We start from the raw sequence: 18,545 nt of genomic DNA, 5'->3' as shown, positions 1-18,545 counted from the left end.
TTTCTCCATGATGCTTCTGTAAGGACTTCTGAACGTAGAAATTGTCAATTTGACATCCTTTCTCCATTGACCCCCATTCATGCACTGGTGTAAGAGCGACATCTTGTGGAGAAGCCAAGCCAAATGAAAACATTCCAATACAGCTTGCAAAATATTAACAGCCATTTAAATATTAAACTATACGACTAATAACAAAATAACGCCCTTCTATGCTATGTGCAAAAAAAATTAAAATAAAATAAAATCCTTATAGTATTGGACAATGTGTTTTCACATTGCAGAATCCCATTTGATCTCCCGTTAGATTGTTATATTGGTAGAAAAATGTCTAGTTTCTAACTTGATCCTGCAAATGATACAATGCTGCCCCTCAGCGGTAGTTTTCAAATCAACCTATTGTCCGTCTGTGTACGTTCCGCATGTAGATACTCAACACCACGCTGCAAATCTCTCACTGTGTATATTGTAAATAACCTATTATACATTCCTCTGTTAACTCCTAAAGTGTGTGTACTTCTGTTTGTTCTTTTTTAAGTTTAAAACGTGCTCGCTTTAACTAAATCAATGTCACCAATAGAGAGAGTGAGGAACTCAGGGGTGTGAGTCAACTACTTGAAATAACATGAAAAAAATATATTGCAATTTGATGTGCACCATACGTGATTTGCACGTAGGCTAAAACTTTTTTGAATGTTTTGATTTGTGGTTATAACCTCAAGCCAGGATATATTCAGATGTCACCTTTACAGCCCGATGCTATATAGGTATGAAGACACCATTTGCTCGTGGGTACATCGCGTTTCTTCCAAGATTTTCACTGGTTTAACACGCTATCTAGCATCTGGTTGACACTCAACACATACTTCGAGTGTCCTACAGCATTCCAGCCGGCTGTTATAATAATAGCTGTAAGCAAGACCCGCAGTAGTGAAAAGGGGCCGTGCCGGTAGCCCTATTGGATCAAACCAGCTTTTTTTTTTTTTTTTTTTTTTTTTTTGCTTTGGCGCACGAGGGGAGGAGAGAGAATGAATATCAAAAATAAACCGCGTACGCTGGAGAAGCCCAAGACTGTATAAATACCAGCGCAAGAACATTCTTCGCTTATACAGTGAGCCGGATGATGAGTATTTTCTTACAAGACTGTTTCTATGAACTCTCGAGACTTAAACTGAATTCTTATTAAAACAATACTGCTATTGTTTTTTTCTTTTATTTTTCAGTGGATTATGTTCATCTGTATCTTTGTTTTAAAACAGAACTAGCTATTAGTGCTTCCAGTGCCGTTTTATTATTTTTCAACATACAGTTTTGGATATTTCTGTATTCACCATTAAAATGGTATCCACAGTTGTTTGTTATATATTTTTCTTAGTAAATCTTATGTCTCAGTTAGCTACGGGTGAGCTAAACGAGGAAGAGGAGACCGTGCCAGTAAACCTTACATTTAGAAAAGGTGTCTTTTGGAGGAATGAAGACAGACAACGTTTTAAGATCAGTGCATTTGGTCAAATTTTCCTGCTTGACCTGACGCCGGATAGCAGGTTCGTGTCTCCATCATTAAATGTCCAGCGCGTAAGCGCAAAAAACCTCCCAGCCGTTCTAGACGCCTCCAGGAGCGGAGGTGTCTTCAGGGATGAGACCCAGTCCGGAGACAGCGGCGCGGACCTCAGAGACTGTTTCTACAAAGGAACGGTTAACTCTGATAAGGAATCGGTAGTTGCTGTCAGTTTATGTCACGGCATCCAGGGTTCTTTCATAACGCAAGGGGACGAGTACTTTATTCAGCCTAAAGCAAGTGCCAAGACCACCGGCAAATCTTTTCCGCAGGTGCACGTCGTTAAAAGGCCCAGCAGTCGCAGAGCGTCAAATATGGTCTTTGATCAAGAGAAATTTGATAGTTTTGTGAAAAAGAGCAACCTGAACTCTAATGAAGACGAAGATGGCAAAGCGAGACGCGCGAAAAGATTCGTCTCAGCTGCGAGATACATCGAGACCCTGGTAGTTGCTGACGCTTCTATGACACGTTTCTATGGAGACGAGATAAAGGTGAGTCAAGGTGACTCGTTTTATTTTGAAAGGCATGCGCAATTGCAATAATATTATTTGCTCCTTAGGGTGCACCAACTTTTTAGTTATTTAATTGATTCTGAAGCATGTAATTTAGCTACTGACCGACCTTTCTATTAATTTACTGAAGGCGTTTCACCACTCATCCGAGGGGCTTTGACAGACCACCTGGTGAAATCACTTATACAACATGGATAGCAATATATTTTACAAGCTAATATTTTTAAGTCATTGCCCAGTTGTTGTCCTTATACGGATAATTGACTGCGATAGCCTGCACAGAATATTTGTAGAAATTTTTACACGCGTTTTAACGGTTGCTTATTTGCTACACCCACCTTTAATAATAAGGTACCTAAATAGAGAATAATTCGTCTCACAAAGACCCATCAAGTCTTCTCAGTAAGTTCTCCAGGTGACATTCGATCTGACATCTCTGAGCACGCGCAAGGAAAGTGTGCGTAAAACTGAATTTACCAAGGAGGGCATTTTAGGTCAATATACTGAAGTGTTGTAGGGAGCAAGGATCCTGTATCGACAGACTTTTTGAAAGTTTAGGCATGGTTTCTCTCACAAAAGGTAGCGGATTTGCGTGATAGTTGCATGCAGGAGTTTGTTTTGGGAAGTCAAAGCGTCGGAGATTTATTTCTCCTCACGGTCGCTTGCAGCGGGTTTCTCTCATGGAGATAGAAAGCTTTGGTTGGAGTTGGATTGGAGTTACAGAACGCTTTGAACGAAATCTGTCAGTCCATTCAACCTACATTAGCCTATATAGTGCGGTTTTAGGGCTATGCGAAGCTTTTTGTAAATAGAAACATGCTAACTGGTTTAACAGAAATCCATCTTTCTGGATATGAATTACTTATTGAACTATAAAAAACATGTTGTTCACTGCTACCCTTTAAGAAGTAAACATTAATAGTAGGGAATAGGCTATGTGTTGATCCCTTTAACTGATGTGCCTATGAAAACAGCTGTCATATGTGCTGTTTTACATTATCAAGGATTTCAGAACAAAACTATCATTCAGAGACATTTCCTTTCCATTCTAGTCGGTCTTTATTCCAATGTAAAACTGCAGCTGTATTCACAAGTCGAACATGAAGTATCAATTTTTAATAAAGGCTAAAACGAATTAGCCCTTAATGATCGGTCTATGATTTAGACATGAAAAGTAACATAAATCAGGCAAACCACTAAAAACTTGTGGTTTGAGGGTGACGGGTTGGTTATACAGAGTGTAACATAATACGAAACGTGTCTGTGAATCAGTGTGGGAGAAGATAAAATACAGAGGGGGGAGAAAAGAACATCTGGAAAAGAAGGACATCCAAGTTGCTTGCGGCCCATTTTATTGATAGAAAGAAGAACAAATGTTTAAATGTCTTGGTCCCATATAGGCCTTCAGATTTGGGCCACCTCTTTATCCTCCACCCCACCCCCCCAAAAAAAATGTAGTGTCAAGTTTAATCAAGAAAAAACTCACTGAACAGCTGTCTTTACTGGTCCTACTATGGAATTTGTGACAGCTGTATTATTTTAAAGCTTGTATTTAGCATGGAACCTAAAATATTGTCAAGTCATAATCTCCCAGTGTATGAAACTGAAAACAGTCAAATCAGATCTAGTTTTATTGCCAAAAATACATCATGTTTTTGGTACTGTATATCCAGGGTTGAATATTTAGTATCTTTGAGGTTTGTTTATGCAGTGTATCCGCAGACCATGTTTGTTTGATTACAACATTTCTATTCTCTTTCTTTCTACAGCACTACCTCCTGACAGTGATGTCCATGGCAGCACAGATCTATGTGCATCCTAGCCTGAAAAATGCTGTTAGTCTGGTGGTAGTGAAGATGGTGGTTGTGGAGGATGAGGAGGTGGGACCTGAGCTTTCAAGCAACGGTGGTGTTGCCCTGCGCAACTTCTGCAGGTGGCAACAACTTTTCAACCCAGGCAGTCAGAGGCATCCTGAACACTATGATACTGCCATCTTGTTTACTAGAGAGGTGAGAAACACAGAACAGAGACGTTTTAGAACAAAGGAATCAAATTTAAATGAAAAATCAACATTAACTGACATGCTGTAGAAAGAAATTCATGTAAGTAACGAAAATTTTGCTGAGAACAACACAACAGAACGAAGAGAGATCTCAGTCCTGCTGTGGCTAGATGGAGAGACAGGTGGTTTTTACTTAGCGGAGGAGGTCTGGGTGTCTCTGGTCATCACACATGGCTTCCAATGAGACGTCTTCCCCAGTCAAGGTTATCCCTGTCTGGACAGGGAAGTGCTGGGCAGGACCTTTGGTCTACATGTGCTGTGTGGTCCAGCTATCTCACAGTTAATTTTCCCCCTCTTGCTTTTTTCTAGTTCGCAGTCTGCCGTGTATTTGCTTCATTTTACGATGGAAACACTGACAAATATGTTTTGCTGGCAAGAGCCTGCTTGGGGGAAAAAAGGGCTGTCTGGAACTAATGGAGCGATGTCTGGATATCAGTGTCTCAGATGTGTCCCCCTCTCCTCTCCTCTCCTCTCCTCTCCTCTCCTCTCCTCTATACTCTCACTTCTCTTTTTTTTGTCTCACATCACTCTGTCTCATTTGCTCACTTGTCTCTCTCTCTTTTTTTTTGGACCTCAGGATATTTGCGGATATAAGGATTGTGACACTCTGGGTGTAGCTGACATTGGCACTATGTGTGACCCTAAAAGAAGCTGCTCAGTCATAGAGGACAACGGCTTTCAGGCAGCTTTCACTGTGTCACATGAACTTGGTATGTTCACACACATAACCAGACTCCATGTCTGTAGTTAGACGTCTCAGCCTTACCGACTGTCTGAACAAGAGCATGTGTTCCAGACTGAGTCATTAATTAATGTAAGCCAGCTGTTTTCAACTGCTAAAATATACTGAGAACTTTGTGTTACCATTAGGCTTCATCACATGAACTTAGAATTCATCACATGATATGTCGACTAAATTCAAATGAATCACATTAATTTCATATCAATATTTAATTGTAAAATGGTGAATCACATGTCAAAATTTTGAAGAGAAAAAAGAAGATAATTCAAAGACCTGTAAATAATCAAATTGACTTACATAGACTGTCCGAGGTACAGTTCTTGTACAGTTCTTCTCCATTGAATATGCACCAAGTTGCAGTAGTAGCTGCAGTGTTGTTGTCTGTTTGAATGTTTGGTTGGAAATGACACCCTCTGGAAAAGCAAAAAACACAATGAGCACCAGTGATAAACATCAATGAAAGATATATAGAGCTCAGTCATATGGAGGAGCACAGCAACGTGGAAAAATTATTACACTGTACAGGTGCAGTACATCTTTCCATTTTCCTCTCTTTTTTCAGGCCATGTACTAAGCATGCCACATGATGATTCTAAAATCTGTGAGAAGTTGTTTGGGCATCTCAATGGGCATCATATGATGGCTCCTTTCTTCGTTCACCTCAACAAAACTCTTCCCTGGTCCCCATGTAGTGCACTCTACATCACAGAGTTCTTCGACAATGGCCACGGTATGATCCTTCTCTGTCTGTCAGGATGCTGTTTTAATAATTTCCCTTTTTTAAAAGTTACAGTATATGTCAGTGAAAAAGAACTCCCTGAAATGCAGAACCATTTGATTTGCTCCTGTCTTTCTGAGTGTATTTTTTAATGAACAGCTGGTTTTCTCTCGGTTAACATTAGGTTTTCAGTTTTTGTTTGGTTTTGGCCTTAGAGCATAATGGTGCATATTTCCTAGAGACTCCGAGAAAAAAATGCAATAACATTCAGTTTTGAGTTTTGAGACATTTTGCTAGAATTGTATATCTGTCATTCAAAAGTTAATGGAAACATGGCACAGAGAATCTACTGTATAATTTTGATCTTAATGCGCGGTGAAAAATCTCTATAATGTAGATGCCTGTGTTTTATGAATTTACTTTCTTTCAGTGTTTTGCACGTTTTTTGTTTAAATGCCACTTCTGTCTTAACTTACTCCCTAACCGCTAATAATGGACTGGTGGGACCACACTCTGTAATTTTGCTGAGAGTGTCAAAACTAACAGTCTTTGCAGAGTAAGCTCACTCTCACTCTATCTACTCATGTACGGTATAAATATATACACCACCGTTCAGAAGTTTGGGATCAGTGAGATCTTTCATTTTTGATGTCTCCTGTGCTCACCAAAGCTGCATTTATTTGATCAAAATAGAGTACAAACAGAAACATTGTGAAAATTTTTTTCAATATATTGTCATTTATTCTAGTCTGGTCTGCATTTTCAGCAGCCATTACTCTAGTCTTCAGCATCACATGATCTTTCAGATAAATTATTCTGGATTGAATGGGAAGTTAAAAAGAACAGCATTTATTTGAAATAGAAATCTTTCCATCAAGACTGTCCATTAGTGATGCCTAATATTAACTATGATTCAAATACAACAGAACAATTCACAATAAAGATGCACTCAGATAAGAAAAAGTGACAGCTCAGGAAATATGGTGGACATATTTTCTCCAGTTGATTTATTTCCGTCGATATCTCAGTCGACACACTCTCGTTCCCGCTCTTCCACTGACTCATCTTCAGTGACTCACACATTCCAGGTTTAACAACTGTTTTCCCTCACAGAGACAGTACGTGTAGCCAAGCACATGCTGTCTATACCAGTTGCACTGTTGCTACAGGTACTGTAGACTATGAACTGATGCGGCTTCAAGGCTTTTATTTTCCATTGTTGTTATGCCTGTATCCGTTTCACCAAAAGCCTTTCATTACTAAGCATTCATAACATTCATTTAGGTGTGTAAAGCTGGATTGAAACCTTTCCAAATTCTTAATACTTAAGATGTTAAGGTGTCCTCAATACTTTAAGCCTAATTAGATTTCACAGTGTCAATCTCAAAAAAACACAAAGGGAGTCAAGAAGTCTGCGTAATTGTTTCAAGGCATTATACTGTCTCCATATATTTATCCAGATGGATAAAACTATGTTTAGGAAGAATATTCCTTACAGTTAAATTATACTTTCTTTTGTTACAGATTCAAGTTTTTTTTAAGAGCGAGCTAACTGAGGCTGCACAATAATAGGTTAGATAATGGATACCTCCAGATGGAAGACTATTATGTATTACGCACATTGGGATGAGAGGAGGTACAGTGAGATCTCTCTGCAATGAAAATTGTCCCCTCAAGCTAACGTGCACACCTGTTTCAGACTTGCTGTACGTAAGAGATTGTTTTAGCTGAAGTAAACACTTGGTCAATAGCAACAGGCTTAAGGAAAACACTGCAAACCACCTTATAAGCATAATATCATTTACATTTATATACAGTACATGTATCCAAAGAACCTTATCTTGTATTCAAGGTGCATATTTTATCATTAACTGCTTTCCCTGGGAATCGAACCCGAGAACTTTGTGTTGCTCTGTTTAAGCTACCGGAAGATAATCTTCAATTTGAATTTGTAGCAAATAAGCTAACGAAAACCCTGTATGTGCATTCCTCAGGTGACTGTTTGCTGGATCCACCCGAGAAGAGCATCCCTTTACCTACCGAGCTCCCCGGCCATATGTTTGGTCTGGACCGGCAGTGCCAGCAAGCTTTTGGGGACGAATATGCCCACTGTCCCAATGCCCCTGAGGATCAGGCGTGTGCACAGCTGTGGTGTCGAGAGGAAGGAAAGATACAGTGCACGACCAGGAATGGAAGCCTTCCCTGGGCCGACAGTACTCCATGCGGGGAGGACAGGAGATGTCGTGAGGGCTCATGCGTGTCAAGTGCACTGGAGGAGGCGGGAGAAGAGAAGGTATGCATGCCCAGGAGGATGTGTGTATGTGCGTCATCCGGTTTTTATCACACTTTTACCTGTCAGCACGTATGCATCTAAAACACCCATGTACAGATTTACAGGCGCCACTATTAACAAATATCTGACACTGCAGGTGACGCCTTGCATATGGCCTCTTGTGCATCACCCTATTCTTCTTTTTAAAAATTGTAAACATTTGCGCATACTGTCTCAATGATCTCTTCTGTCTCTCTCAGATTATTCAAAACTGTTTCCCTTCCTTCGACATTAAAGATGACACATACTTTTTACCTTTTTACATACTTTTTTGTGTCTTAGAGTGCTTAGAGCCAGACCGTTCTTTTTTTTTTTTTTTACTTCAGAAAAAAAACAATTATTCCTCCTCTAGGATCCCAACCAGCTGAGCAGCTTAAAATAATCAATCTACTTTAAATTCAGTTTCTAAATGCCAGAAAGAGAGAGAGAGTTTATATAGAGGCAACCTTTAAAAAGCTCAATTATTTTTGAGCCTTCCATTAAAGATGCCGTTGCAATGTATTCAGCAAAGCCTCTTTAAAAAGTGTGATCTTATATTTGGTGTAGTGTGTTAAAAAAAACAAGCTTGTGATCCCAGACGGCCTGGCTGTTAGAAAGCATCCCTCAGCCAACTCATGAAAAACCCTGATAGAAAGGCAGTGTGGTATGCTCACATTCCGTCAGCACTACGCTTACTGGAAGTGATGTTTAGGAGCACTTTGCAAGGCAAAAGTGACAGTAAAGACATTTATAATGTTACAAAAGATTTCTATTTCAAATAAATGCTATTCTTTTGAATCTTTCCTCACAGTTTCCACAAAAATATTAGCTGTTTTCAACAATGATAATAATAAGAAATGTTTCTTGATCTGCAAATCAGCATATTGGAATGATTTCTGAAGATCATGTGACACTAAAGACTGGAGTAATGGCTGCTAATACATTCTGCTTTACCATCACAGGAATAAATTACATTTTCAAGTGTATTGAAATAGATAACAGTTATTCTAAATTGTAATAATATTTAGTAATATTACTGTATTTTTACTGTATTTTTTATACTAGGTGCTACATATTACAGTGAAATGTATATCTAACTGCCTCTATTTGTGTTCTAGGTGCCAGTCAATGGTGGCTGGGGAGAGTGGGGCCCTTGGGGGCCGTGTTCACGGACATGTGGTGGGGGTGTGGGGTTTTCTCACCGTGAGTGCACTGCTCCAGTGCCACAGAACGGGGGCTCGTACTGTGTGGGACAGAGGGTCAAATACCAGTCCTGCAATACTCAGACATGCCCAGAGGACCATGGTAACATTTTATAAATAAACCTCCATACACACACTGGGTGACATAGGTCACATTATTGAGGGTTAGAGAATGAGTGAGGGGAGTAAATGAGGTCAAGAGGTCAAAAGACTATGCATTTGTTATAATCACATTATTCTTAGAAGTGCACCAGTGACCATTATTTAATCCACAGGAAAAAGCTTCAGAGAGGAGCAGTGTGAAAAGTATAACACTGGCCGTTACTTGGACATTCAAGGAAACATGAAGCAGTGGATCCCCAAATATTCTGGTGTCTCTCCACGAGACCGCTGCAAACTCGTCTGCCGAGCCAAAGGGAGCAATGAATTCAAAGTTTTTGAAGCCAAGGTGCACATCCGTTAAAAACGTTTTCTAATTTGATCAGCAATAATGAGAAGTTTTAGTCTCTTTTGTGTATCTGCCTGCTCTAAAGCTTTACTAAGACGTCAGATGATCTCTTTCTTAGACTTCCCTCTTGCCACAGGCCCATTGATATCTTTACACTCCCACTAAACTCTCATGCATGAAATATTTTCCCTGTTGTAAAATGTGAAACCTGAGCACCCTAACCCTGCAGTCCAGCTACTTGATTAAGCTCTTGAGTGCACCTCTGTAACTGATATTTCAGATACAGCTGAAATGTACTTGGTTTTGCGTCATCCGCCCAGAGTTTTTGCTATTCCGCTTTATGTGGAATAGCCATTATGTTAGAACATAATACACTGGAGTGCTTAGGCTGCCACTGCAATAAAAGTGTTTTGTTTATGGTTTTCTGTCTATTCTAATGCTGATGTGCTGTGCAGGTCGTGGATGGCACCACCTGCGGGCCAGACACCACATCTATCTGTGTTCAGGGCCAGTGCATCAAAGCTGGTTGTGACCAGGTGATAGGCTCCAATGAAAAGCTGGATAAGTGCGGTATCTGCGGAGGTGACGGTACAAACTGTAGGAAAATAAGCGGCTCATTAAACAAAGCTGCGTAAGTATAGATTGTATGTGTAAGCATTACTAATACCATTTAAAATGATGGAACACACCGAGGAAGGTGTGAGCTACTGATAGAACTGAATCTATGCATAACAATATTATAATGTACATTATGAAAAATGGATATTGGATATTCAGTGGAGATAACCAGTGGAACAATGTTATTACATTATTCAGTTTTTATAGATTGTCTTTAAGTGAGTTTTAGTCTAAATGTAAAAAAGGCTAAATGATCATGTACAAATTAAGTATCCAATATAATACTGATGAATTAAAAAATTCCAAGATCCAGAAGGGGGTTTTCACAACGATATCATAGAAGAACCATTGTTCAATGAACAGTTCTTAAAAGAACGATTTTTGTCTTAAGGTGTGGTCACAGTAGTAAAATTGCAATGAAATTGCAAAAAAGGTCCATTGTCTATAGAGGGTATGCACATAAAGTCACTGCGGTTATGTCCGCTGAGTGCCAGCATTAGTGTTCAGCTTGAATGCATTGAAATAAAATGCAGTTTCTACAGAATATATTGAAACAACCAGAATATCCATTGGGGTTCTCGTCACTTTTAACATAATGTCATTTCTGCCTTTAACACGTTTTAGGGCTGTGTGATATGACAATCATAACAATGATCATCCAGATTTGCATCTAGCTATATGCATTTGTAGTGTTGTCTAGCAGATCAAGTATCCTCTATACATGGACCACTGGTTCCTTTAATTTAAGCAGTTAATACTATTTATACTCCCGTTTTCACAGTTCTGCTAGCGCCAGCCAAGTTGAAAAACGTGTTGCCACTCAGTCTGACTGAATGGGCATGTTCTGTCACGAAAGTGACATCGATGCATTGTCACTAACACAGAAATGAATGAAGCACCCCTCACACACAAGTCCCTTTCAAAACAAGCAAGTTTTTATTGGTCAATGCAGCAAATTCATGTTTTCACCCTCACATAAAACTTCTGATAGCACAGATTACTATTGGAACAGTAATTTATTCTATTAGAAGGTGGACCACACCTTCAGAGTAAAGAACAATGGAAAATTCTGCAATGGAAAGATTAAAGATATTTAATGGAACCAGAGATGCTAATAAAGCACCTTTTATTTTAAGAGTGTAATGTCACCCAATAACCAATATTGTACCGAAATTCATATGATACATTGTTTGCTTATAATATCTCCACAGTATTGGCTACACTGATATTGTTACCATCCCTGCTGGGGCGACTAATATTGACATAAAACAGCGCAGCCATCGAGGCATCGCACACGACGGTAACTACTTGGCAGTAAAGGCAGAAGACGGAACCTACATCCTGAATGGGAATTTCTCAGTGTCTATGGCAGAGCAGGACATCCCAGTGCCTGGCGCCATGCTTCGCTACAGCGGCACTTCCACCACTTTGGAGCGACTCCTCAGCTTTCACAGACTTCAGGATTCCATCACCATCCAGCTGCTGTCCACCGCTGGGGATACCTCACCCCCTCGAATCAAGTATACTTTCTTTTTGCCGAGGGATGTGCCTTTTAGCAAGCCTGGAACAGAGAGCAGAATTTCGCCACATGTCATCTTGCCCTTTGGGGGAGCTGACTGGGTCCTGGGTGAGTGGTCTGAGTGCTCCAAGAGTTGTGGTGCTGGATGGTCCAGGAGAAGCGTGGAGTGTAGAGATGAGAAGGGATCCTTGTCTTACCTCTGTGATGCCGACCTGAGACCGGCAGACATCCGGCCCTGTGGGGATCTGCCCTGTCCCATGTGGCAAATGGGGCCGTGGTCAGCGTGCTCACGGACTTGCGGAGTTGGACAGCGCCACCGCACTGTAGTCTGCATGGACTACACGGGCAAGGTTCTAGAGCATGAGAAGTGCAACCCAGACAAGAGGCCTGAGGTAGTTGTAGTGAAATGTTTTTACCAGGACTGCTAAAGTTGACATTGTGTGCAGTAGTAGTAGAGAATAAGGAGTAGTAGTAGAGAATGAGGAGGTGGTGGGATCCGTAGTGACTGAGAAAAAGCTTCAGAAACAAGCTAAGAAGTTCTTGGGGATAGAGCATTAGATTGGAGATCACTTGTCAAGCATAACCAGGACATTTGATATGAGTTATTATCTATATCATGGTTTAATCTAATTCTCTGTCTTTTAACCACAAAGGTAACCTCCCACGGAGATCTACCTCAGTCAATACAAGCTTCATAATGTTCACAGTTGTTTAGAGAGGAGTCCGTTGGAAAAGATTTGCACAAACCTGCTGAAATGAGTCCAAATTAAGGTACCTGTAGGTGGTCACATAAATGATTCGAGTTAGATCATTCACCTTTCTAGAACTGTCCACAACTGACTGCATTTTAGTATCTTTATACATGCTAGACTAATTGATTTCACACATTTATTTGAATTGCCAGCTTATGTTTTGTAGCATTGAGTCTGTTTCGTATGAGTATCTACTAATTTTAATACTGGTATCACCCTCAAAGGCTTTCAGATTTTTCATATTGCAACACTGGAGGAAACCGTTTTTGGAAGTACAGTCCTTTACTGGTCTCACAATATGCTGTATGTGAACAACGTACACAGATAAGAGCTGTTGGAATAGATACAAATATGCTAATTTTACCTTTAAAATGTTGCCTGGTTATGACTGTTGATTTGGATGAATGATTTTAGTTTGTAATTAACAATCAAAGTGGAATTGCCTTCTCTCACACACTGTTGGTCTTTCTGTACAAATATAAAGCCATGAGGAATTAAGGTATCCCAGTTTGAGAGCAACAGTGTAAAGACTGCAAAGTGTGCCTTTAATTAATTAACTTCTCTGTTGGCATCCACTGGTGCACATTACTTAAAAGGGATCATTTAATATAACCGATACTGGCATATGTGAGTTTACAGGAGAAAGTAATTTATTGCTAAATGCTCATTTAGAAGTGGATAATTACTGTATATTAATGGACACACATGTGCCCTCAAGATAACTGCAATGATTACTAAGACACAAAAAGAAAAAAAATAAATTTCCTGTGAAAGACACATTGATATTGCATGCATCTTTGCAATCTATACTCTGTTAATTTGTCCTTACACTTCCAAGCTTTAGTTGACACTGTATAAATGCATTTAAAAATCTATCACCCACACACCCATTATAAGAAAAAAGAGAAAAACTAATCTGAATGTTGTTAATAAATAATATTTTATTTAATGGGACAACTATAGGCAAACAGTTCTAACGCAGCAGTTCTGAGCAGACATGGCTGATATTTCTGAAATTTTCCCTTTAGCCGTACAATCACTGATATTTGTTGCAAGAGCCGTTTTACATATGGCAAAATTACATTTAACTTTATACTTGCAAATTTTCTTAGCCTGTAATGTAATTGAATAGAACCTGTAAAAAATTGAAAATATGAGTGAAAAGATTTGCATTCCATCTGAATCAAAAGTATGCAAGTTTTGAAATGGTGCATATTTGAAACTACAGCATTCTATCCCTTCAATGAAGGTCTGCACAATGCTATTGTTATAGCTTCCTTTTACAAGCTATTTATTTTTCTACCTTCAACACCTAATATTTTTTTTCTTGATGCTGCTGTCTGTCTTATACATGACTGATGTAAGAATTTAAATCAATTAAATGTGTCTACAATTATAAAATTCTTCTTGATTCATTTGTAAGGCCTCCATGTCAACACATTGTTAACCAGTAGCTACATTGCTACGTTAAATGTACAAATGAATTCATAAAACATTTCATCGAGGAACAGCTGTGCATAAAAAGTTCCAGACTAACAAAATATTGGGGACTAAGAAGGAACCTCAGGATGCCAATCAAAACAGAGAAGATGCAAATGTGGTTAAATAAGGAGAAAGTGTTAGATACTTTTGTGCATGTCTACTTATTCCAGTAGATTTTGTGAGGAGGAAGGTAAGTTTCCTTCTTTTTTTTTAAAGAATACATTAACTGCCCTATCATATGTAAAGTTATTTCATAATCTCAAAAAGGGCAAAGACAACACGTGACACGACAGCTTTCTAAAACCATTAACATATAACGCTACAGTCTGAAACAATACCCTATAAATGGTCTACAGAAATTAAAATCATGCTTTTATTTTGTGTTATTGCGTCATCACAGCGCTTTTGAAGTCATCAGTTAAAATGAAAGGTCAGTCGCACGAGCCCCGTGAAAAGCATTCTGGGATACAACATGTAAACATCAGCCTCAAACCTGTCAGAAGAGATACCAATGCATTTTATACATAATGAAATTTTGAATAGACTTCTTTTTTATGATTTTGCTATTTAATGCAAACGGGGGCACTCGACTTCGTGATTTATCGGGATGTGACGATGCTGTCAAGAAGCGACAGTACTTCTGTGCAAGTGTCAGGATGCTAGCGGCTAGTTAGCTCGCTGCTGGATCACATTCATGCGCTTATAGTTGTCTTACATTTCAACGGATTCGTCCATTCTTTGTTACCGGTGAGCTGCACAGATATACATCCAGCACAAGAAATGTTTCGTACGCTGTGTTGACACTGACGACACTGTTTAGTCGTCGTCGTCAGAGATTAGCGAGCTAGCCAATGAATGCTGCAGGTTAGCTGGACGTTGTTTTCGGACTCTTAAAACCGTAATGCATGTTCATTTCCTTGAGTATATTTTATGCACGAGTTTCTGGTAATGTCACATTGTTAACTCACATTTACTTACTCTCTAGTCTACACATTGCACAATAGCAGGCCACATCCAACTTGTCAAAACACGCAGTTTTTGGTGATTCAGAAATTCAAGTGTGCATCAGCTGCATCAATCTAAACCTTTGATTCGGCAGTTGGATAAAAACAAGTGAGAATTATACTGTTGTTTGCTATTTGATACATAAACAAAAGCAACTCGTGTGTAAAGCCACGCCCCTCTAACTTTCTCTAAGAGAGAATTTGACAGCCATCAATAAAATGGCATTGGCCCTTCCCGTAATTATTAATGGATGGATGATATCTGTAATTAAGTATTTTTGATCTTATTTTATATTGGTATGGTATTTATGATACGTTTCCCCTAAACGTCCCTTTCGAAAACGTTTTAAATGGTTAATTCACGGATAAATCTTCAATCGTTATATATTTTGAACCTGTCATCTTCATATTCGTTTTGGAAGCCTTTTAAAGGAATAGTTAACTCGATAAAATAAAAAAATCTTATTCACTTTTGTGTTTTTCCAAGCCGCTTTCTTCTATGTAATATATAATGATGATGATATGATGAAAAATTGTCAAATTTTCAGTTAGTAGTTGATTTATACTTATTTAAATACCTGTGCTATAATGTATATTTTCTATGTAAGCCCATTTTCACTAATTCATATTTACGACACAAGTCTAAAAACAGCTGAAACTGCCCGGTCCTGCAGATTTGAGAAGATCAGGCCGTTTCTCTCGGAACATGCAACACAACTCCTTGTTCAGGCTCTTGTTCTGTCCTGGCTTGACTATTGCAATGCTCTTTTGGCAGGTCTTCCAGCCAATTCCATCAAACCTCTACAATTAATCCAAAATGCCGCTGCAAGATTAATCTTTAATGAGCCGAAAAGAATGCGCGTCACACCTCTGTTCATCAATTTGCACTGGCTACCAATAGCTGCTCGCATTAAATTCAAGGCATTAATGTTTGCCTACAGAACCACCACTGGCTCTGCACCCCTTTACCTAAATTCATTACTTCAGACTTATGTGCCCTCTAGAAACTTGCGTTCTGCAAGTGAACGATGCATCCCAAAGAGGCACAAAATCACTTTAACTAACTTTTTCATTAGCTGTTCCCTCCTGCTGGAATGACCTGCCCAACTCAATCCGAGCAGCTGAATCCTTAGCTGAAGAAACAGCTAAAAGCACATCTCTTCCATCTTTATTTGACCCTCTGTATTTGATCTATCTGTCTTTTTTATAAAAAAAAAAAAAAAAACACATTTGACCCTCAATCAATTGCATATTTATTCTCTAACTGCTAGCTTTTCTTGTAAAACTAACACTAGCTTTTTTTTTTTCTTTCTATTCGGTCTACTTGTTTCTTATAAAAAACAAAAAACAAACATTAGGTTTCTCTTTTTCTATATTCTATCTACTCGTTTTTTAACCAAGCCTTGTAATAGCACTTGCATGTTGTTGCTCTTTTGTTGGTTTTGATTGCTTCTAATGTCCTCATTTGTAAATCCCTTTGGATAAAAGCATCTGCTAAATGACTAAATGTAAATGTAAGTCATAGTTATGACATGCTGATAGTTGATATTTTGAATCTGATATTTTTGTCATGATGTTGTAATTTAGCCTTTTTTTGTCAATCTTGCTGTTTTTGTGGCAGAAATGGGCTTCTATAACTTTCTTTGTTGACAGTACTTTTTGATATTTTTTTAGAATAATGTTGGTGTGGGATATAAACCTTTAAAACAAACTAATTTAATTTATTTACTGTTAATACGTTACTACGTTAACTTAGGGCTGCACGATTATGACAAAAATCATAATTGTCAATTATTCCCTTGAGATTGTAATTGCGATTATTAATAACGATTATTTTGAACAGATTTATGCCATTGTTTGAAGCTGCATGCCATATTTTTATATAAAATATATATTTAAAAAAAAAAAAAAAGGCTGAAAACTCTTCCTGAACTTTTACTGCTTTTCTATAGCATTGAGCCTCAAATGTCAACTGTGCATTGCTTTGGTTTCTTCTTTATACAAAAAAAGGTAAAATTATGCATGGTATAATGATGTTATACTAAAACTAAAAGAAAAAATGGTTTACTAAAGCTATATATTTCATTTACAATTAAACAGACGAAATTTCAAATTACAGTAACATTTTACAGTACAATTTATATTATCAGGGCTCCAGACTAACATTTGAGAGCAGTGGCAGCAGCACCTGATTTGGTAGCACTGAACATGTAATATTACAAGTTTTGTCTCTTAGTAATGCACATTAGAACAGGAGCTTGAGTTCAGAGTAGCAGGAGCTTGAGTTGGGATGCAGATGTACATTTGACAGTACCATTGTGAAAACTGTAACAGCCTCATCTTTTATACATAACCAAAAGTACAGCACATCATTACCATGGAAAAAAAAGCATCCTACTTTTCTGCCACTGTAGCATTGTTACCGTTGTTACTACAGTAAAACTATGGTAAATGTGGGTGATTTGTGGATTGAAACGTCTTCTAACGGGATCGTTGTTGCACTGTTTTTGCTGCTTTCTGCATCAGTGTTGATGCGAATAACAGCTCCGATTTATTGGATTTAAACTAGTTTAAATTAAAGAGATGTGATTTGTACTGAAGAACTCGGCACTGAACTCGAGTGCTTCTTACTTTTAATTTTTAATTGTTTGTTTATTTTTGTAATCGCGGCTTTGAACGATTATGTAATCATGGCATCCATAATCGTAATCACGATTAGAAATTTGATTAATTGTGCAGCCCTACGTTAACTCTAATATCCTTAAACGATGCATTTTATAAACATTTTCACAAAAAATGTGCAGTGGCAAAAGGGATTTATGGCTATTTTATAGCTCTACGCTTTCATTTGTCCCAAAATTGTTGTACTTGGCTAATCGATTGCTTCTGTCTGTCCCTGTCTGTCGTGCTGCTGAGAGGTTTGTGATTGTAGCTCCGTATAGCTTTGCTTTTCTGTTGAATCTCTATCTTACTTTCACTCTCTGTTGTTTAAATTGATAATATATAACTTAATTCCCACCATATTTCTGATGTAATGGCTTCTTCTCCTGCTGTTGTTGTTTGCACTGTTTGCCACATGTACAGTTTATCTCTCTCTGTTGGCAACGAGGGATTCACATGTGATAAATGCAGGGAAATGGTTAGGCTGACAGAGAAGATTTCAAAATTAGAGACACGCATCCAAACTTTAGTTGAAGACAGTAAGAATGTGAGGGCTGTAGATACTGCTTTGGATGCGACTAGCTCAGGGAGTCCTGTACATTGTTCGGTTCCGGTAGAGTCCGAGCAGCAGGGCAACTGGGTGACTGTGAGGTGGCATAGTCGTGGGTCAAAACACCACTCTTCCGTTCCGATCAAAACATCAAACAGATTCTCACCACTCTGTGACGCACCTGCTGAGAAACCTGATGAAAATGCTAAACGTAAATTGAGTAAGATTGTTATTCATGTCGGCTCTAATGATGTTTGACTTCGCCAGTCGGAGATCACTAAATATAATGTTAAAGAGGAAAGGGAAGGGGTGTGTGGCCAAGTATGGTGACCCATACTCGGAATTTGTGCTCTGCATTTAACCCATCCAAGGGTACAAACAGTACATACACCCGGAGCAGTGGGCACCC

At 38.7% G+C, this 18,545-nt stretch overlaps 2 protein-coding genes across 3 annotated transcripts in view; both read left to right on the top strand.

Moving 5' to 3' along the window:
- The first annotated feature begins 1,103 nt into the window (after positions 1-1,103).
- Positions 1,104-13,836, top strand: LOC306869936 (A disintegrin and metalloproteinase with thrombospondin motifs 8-like). The gene is made up of 9 exons (XM_079416896.1): positions 1,104-2,046; positions 3,837-4,076; positions 4,707-4,839; positions 5,434-5,601; positions 7,584-7,882; positions 9,019-9,205; positions 9,378-9,550; positions 10,006-10,181; positions 11,380-13,836. The coding sequence occupies exons 1-9, from the start codon at positions 1,336-1,338 to the stop codon at positions 12,113-12,115; spliced, it is 2,823 nt and encodes a 940-aa protein (XP_079273022.1). The 5' UTR covers positions 1,104-1,335; the 3' UTR covers positions 12,116-13,836.
- A 486-nt stretch (positions 13,837-14,322) lies between these two features.
- LOC306869935 (zinc finger and BTB domain-containing protein 44-like) overlaps positions 14,323-18,545 on the top strand; it is a 29,133-nt gene continuing 24,910 nt past the window's right edge. For both annotated transcript variants that reach the window (XM_079416895.1, XM_079416893.1), the window contains exon 1: positions 14,323-14,668. The gene's annotated coding sequence lies outside the window, so the exon portion shown is untranslated. The remainder of the gene's footprint in view (positions 14,669-18,545) is intronic.

Source organism: Barbus barbus, assembly GCF_936440315.1.
Source record: "Barbus barbus genome assembly, chromosome: 5".
NCBI lineage: Eukaryota > Metazoa > Chordata > Actinopteri > Cypriniformes > Cyprinidae > Barbus > Barbus barbus.
This window is presented reverse-complemented; position numbering and strand designations above follow the sequence as displayed.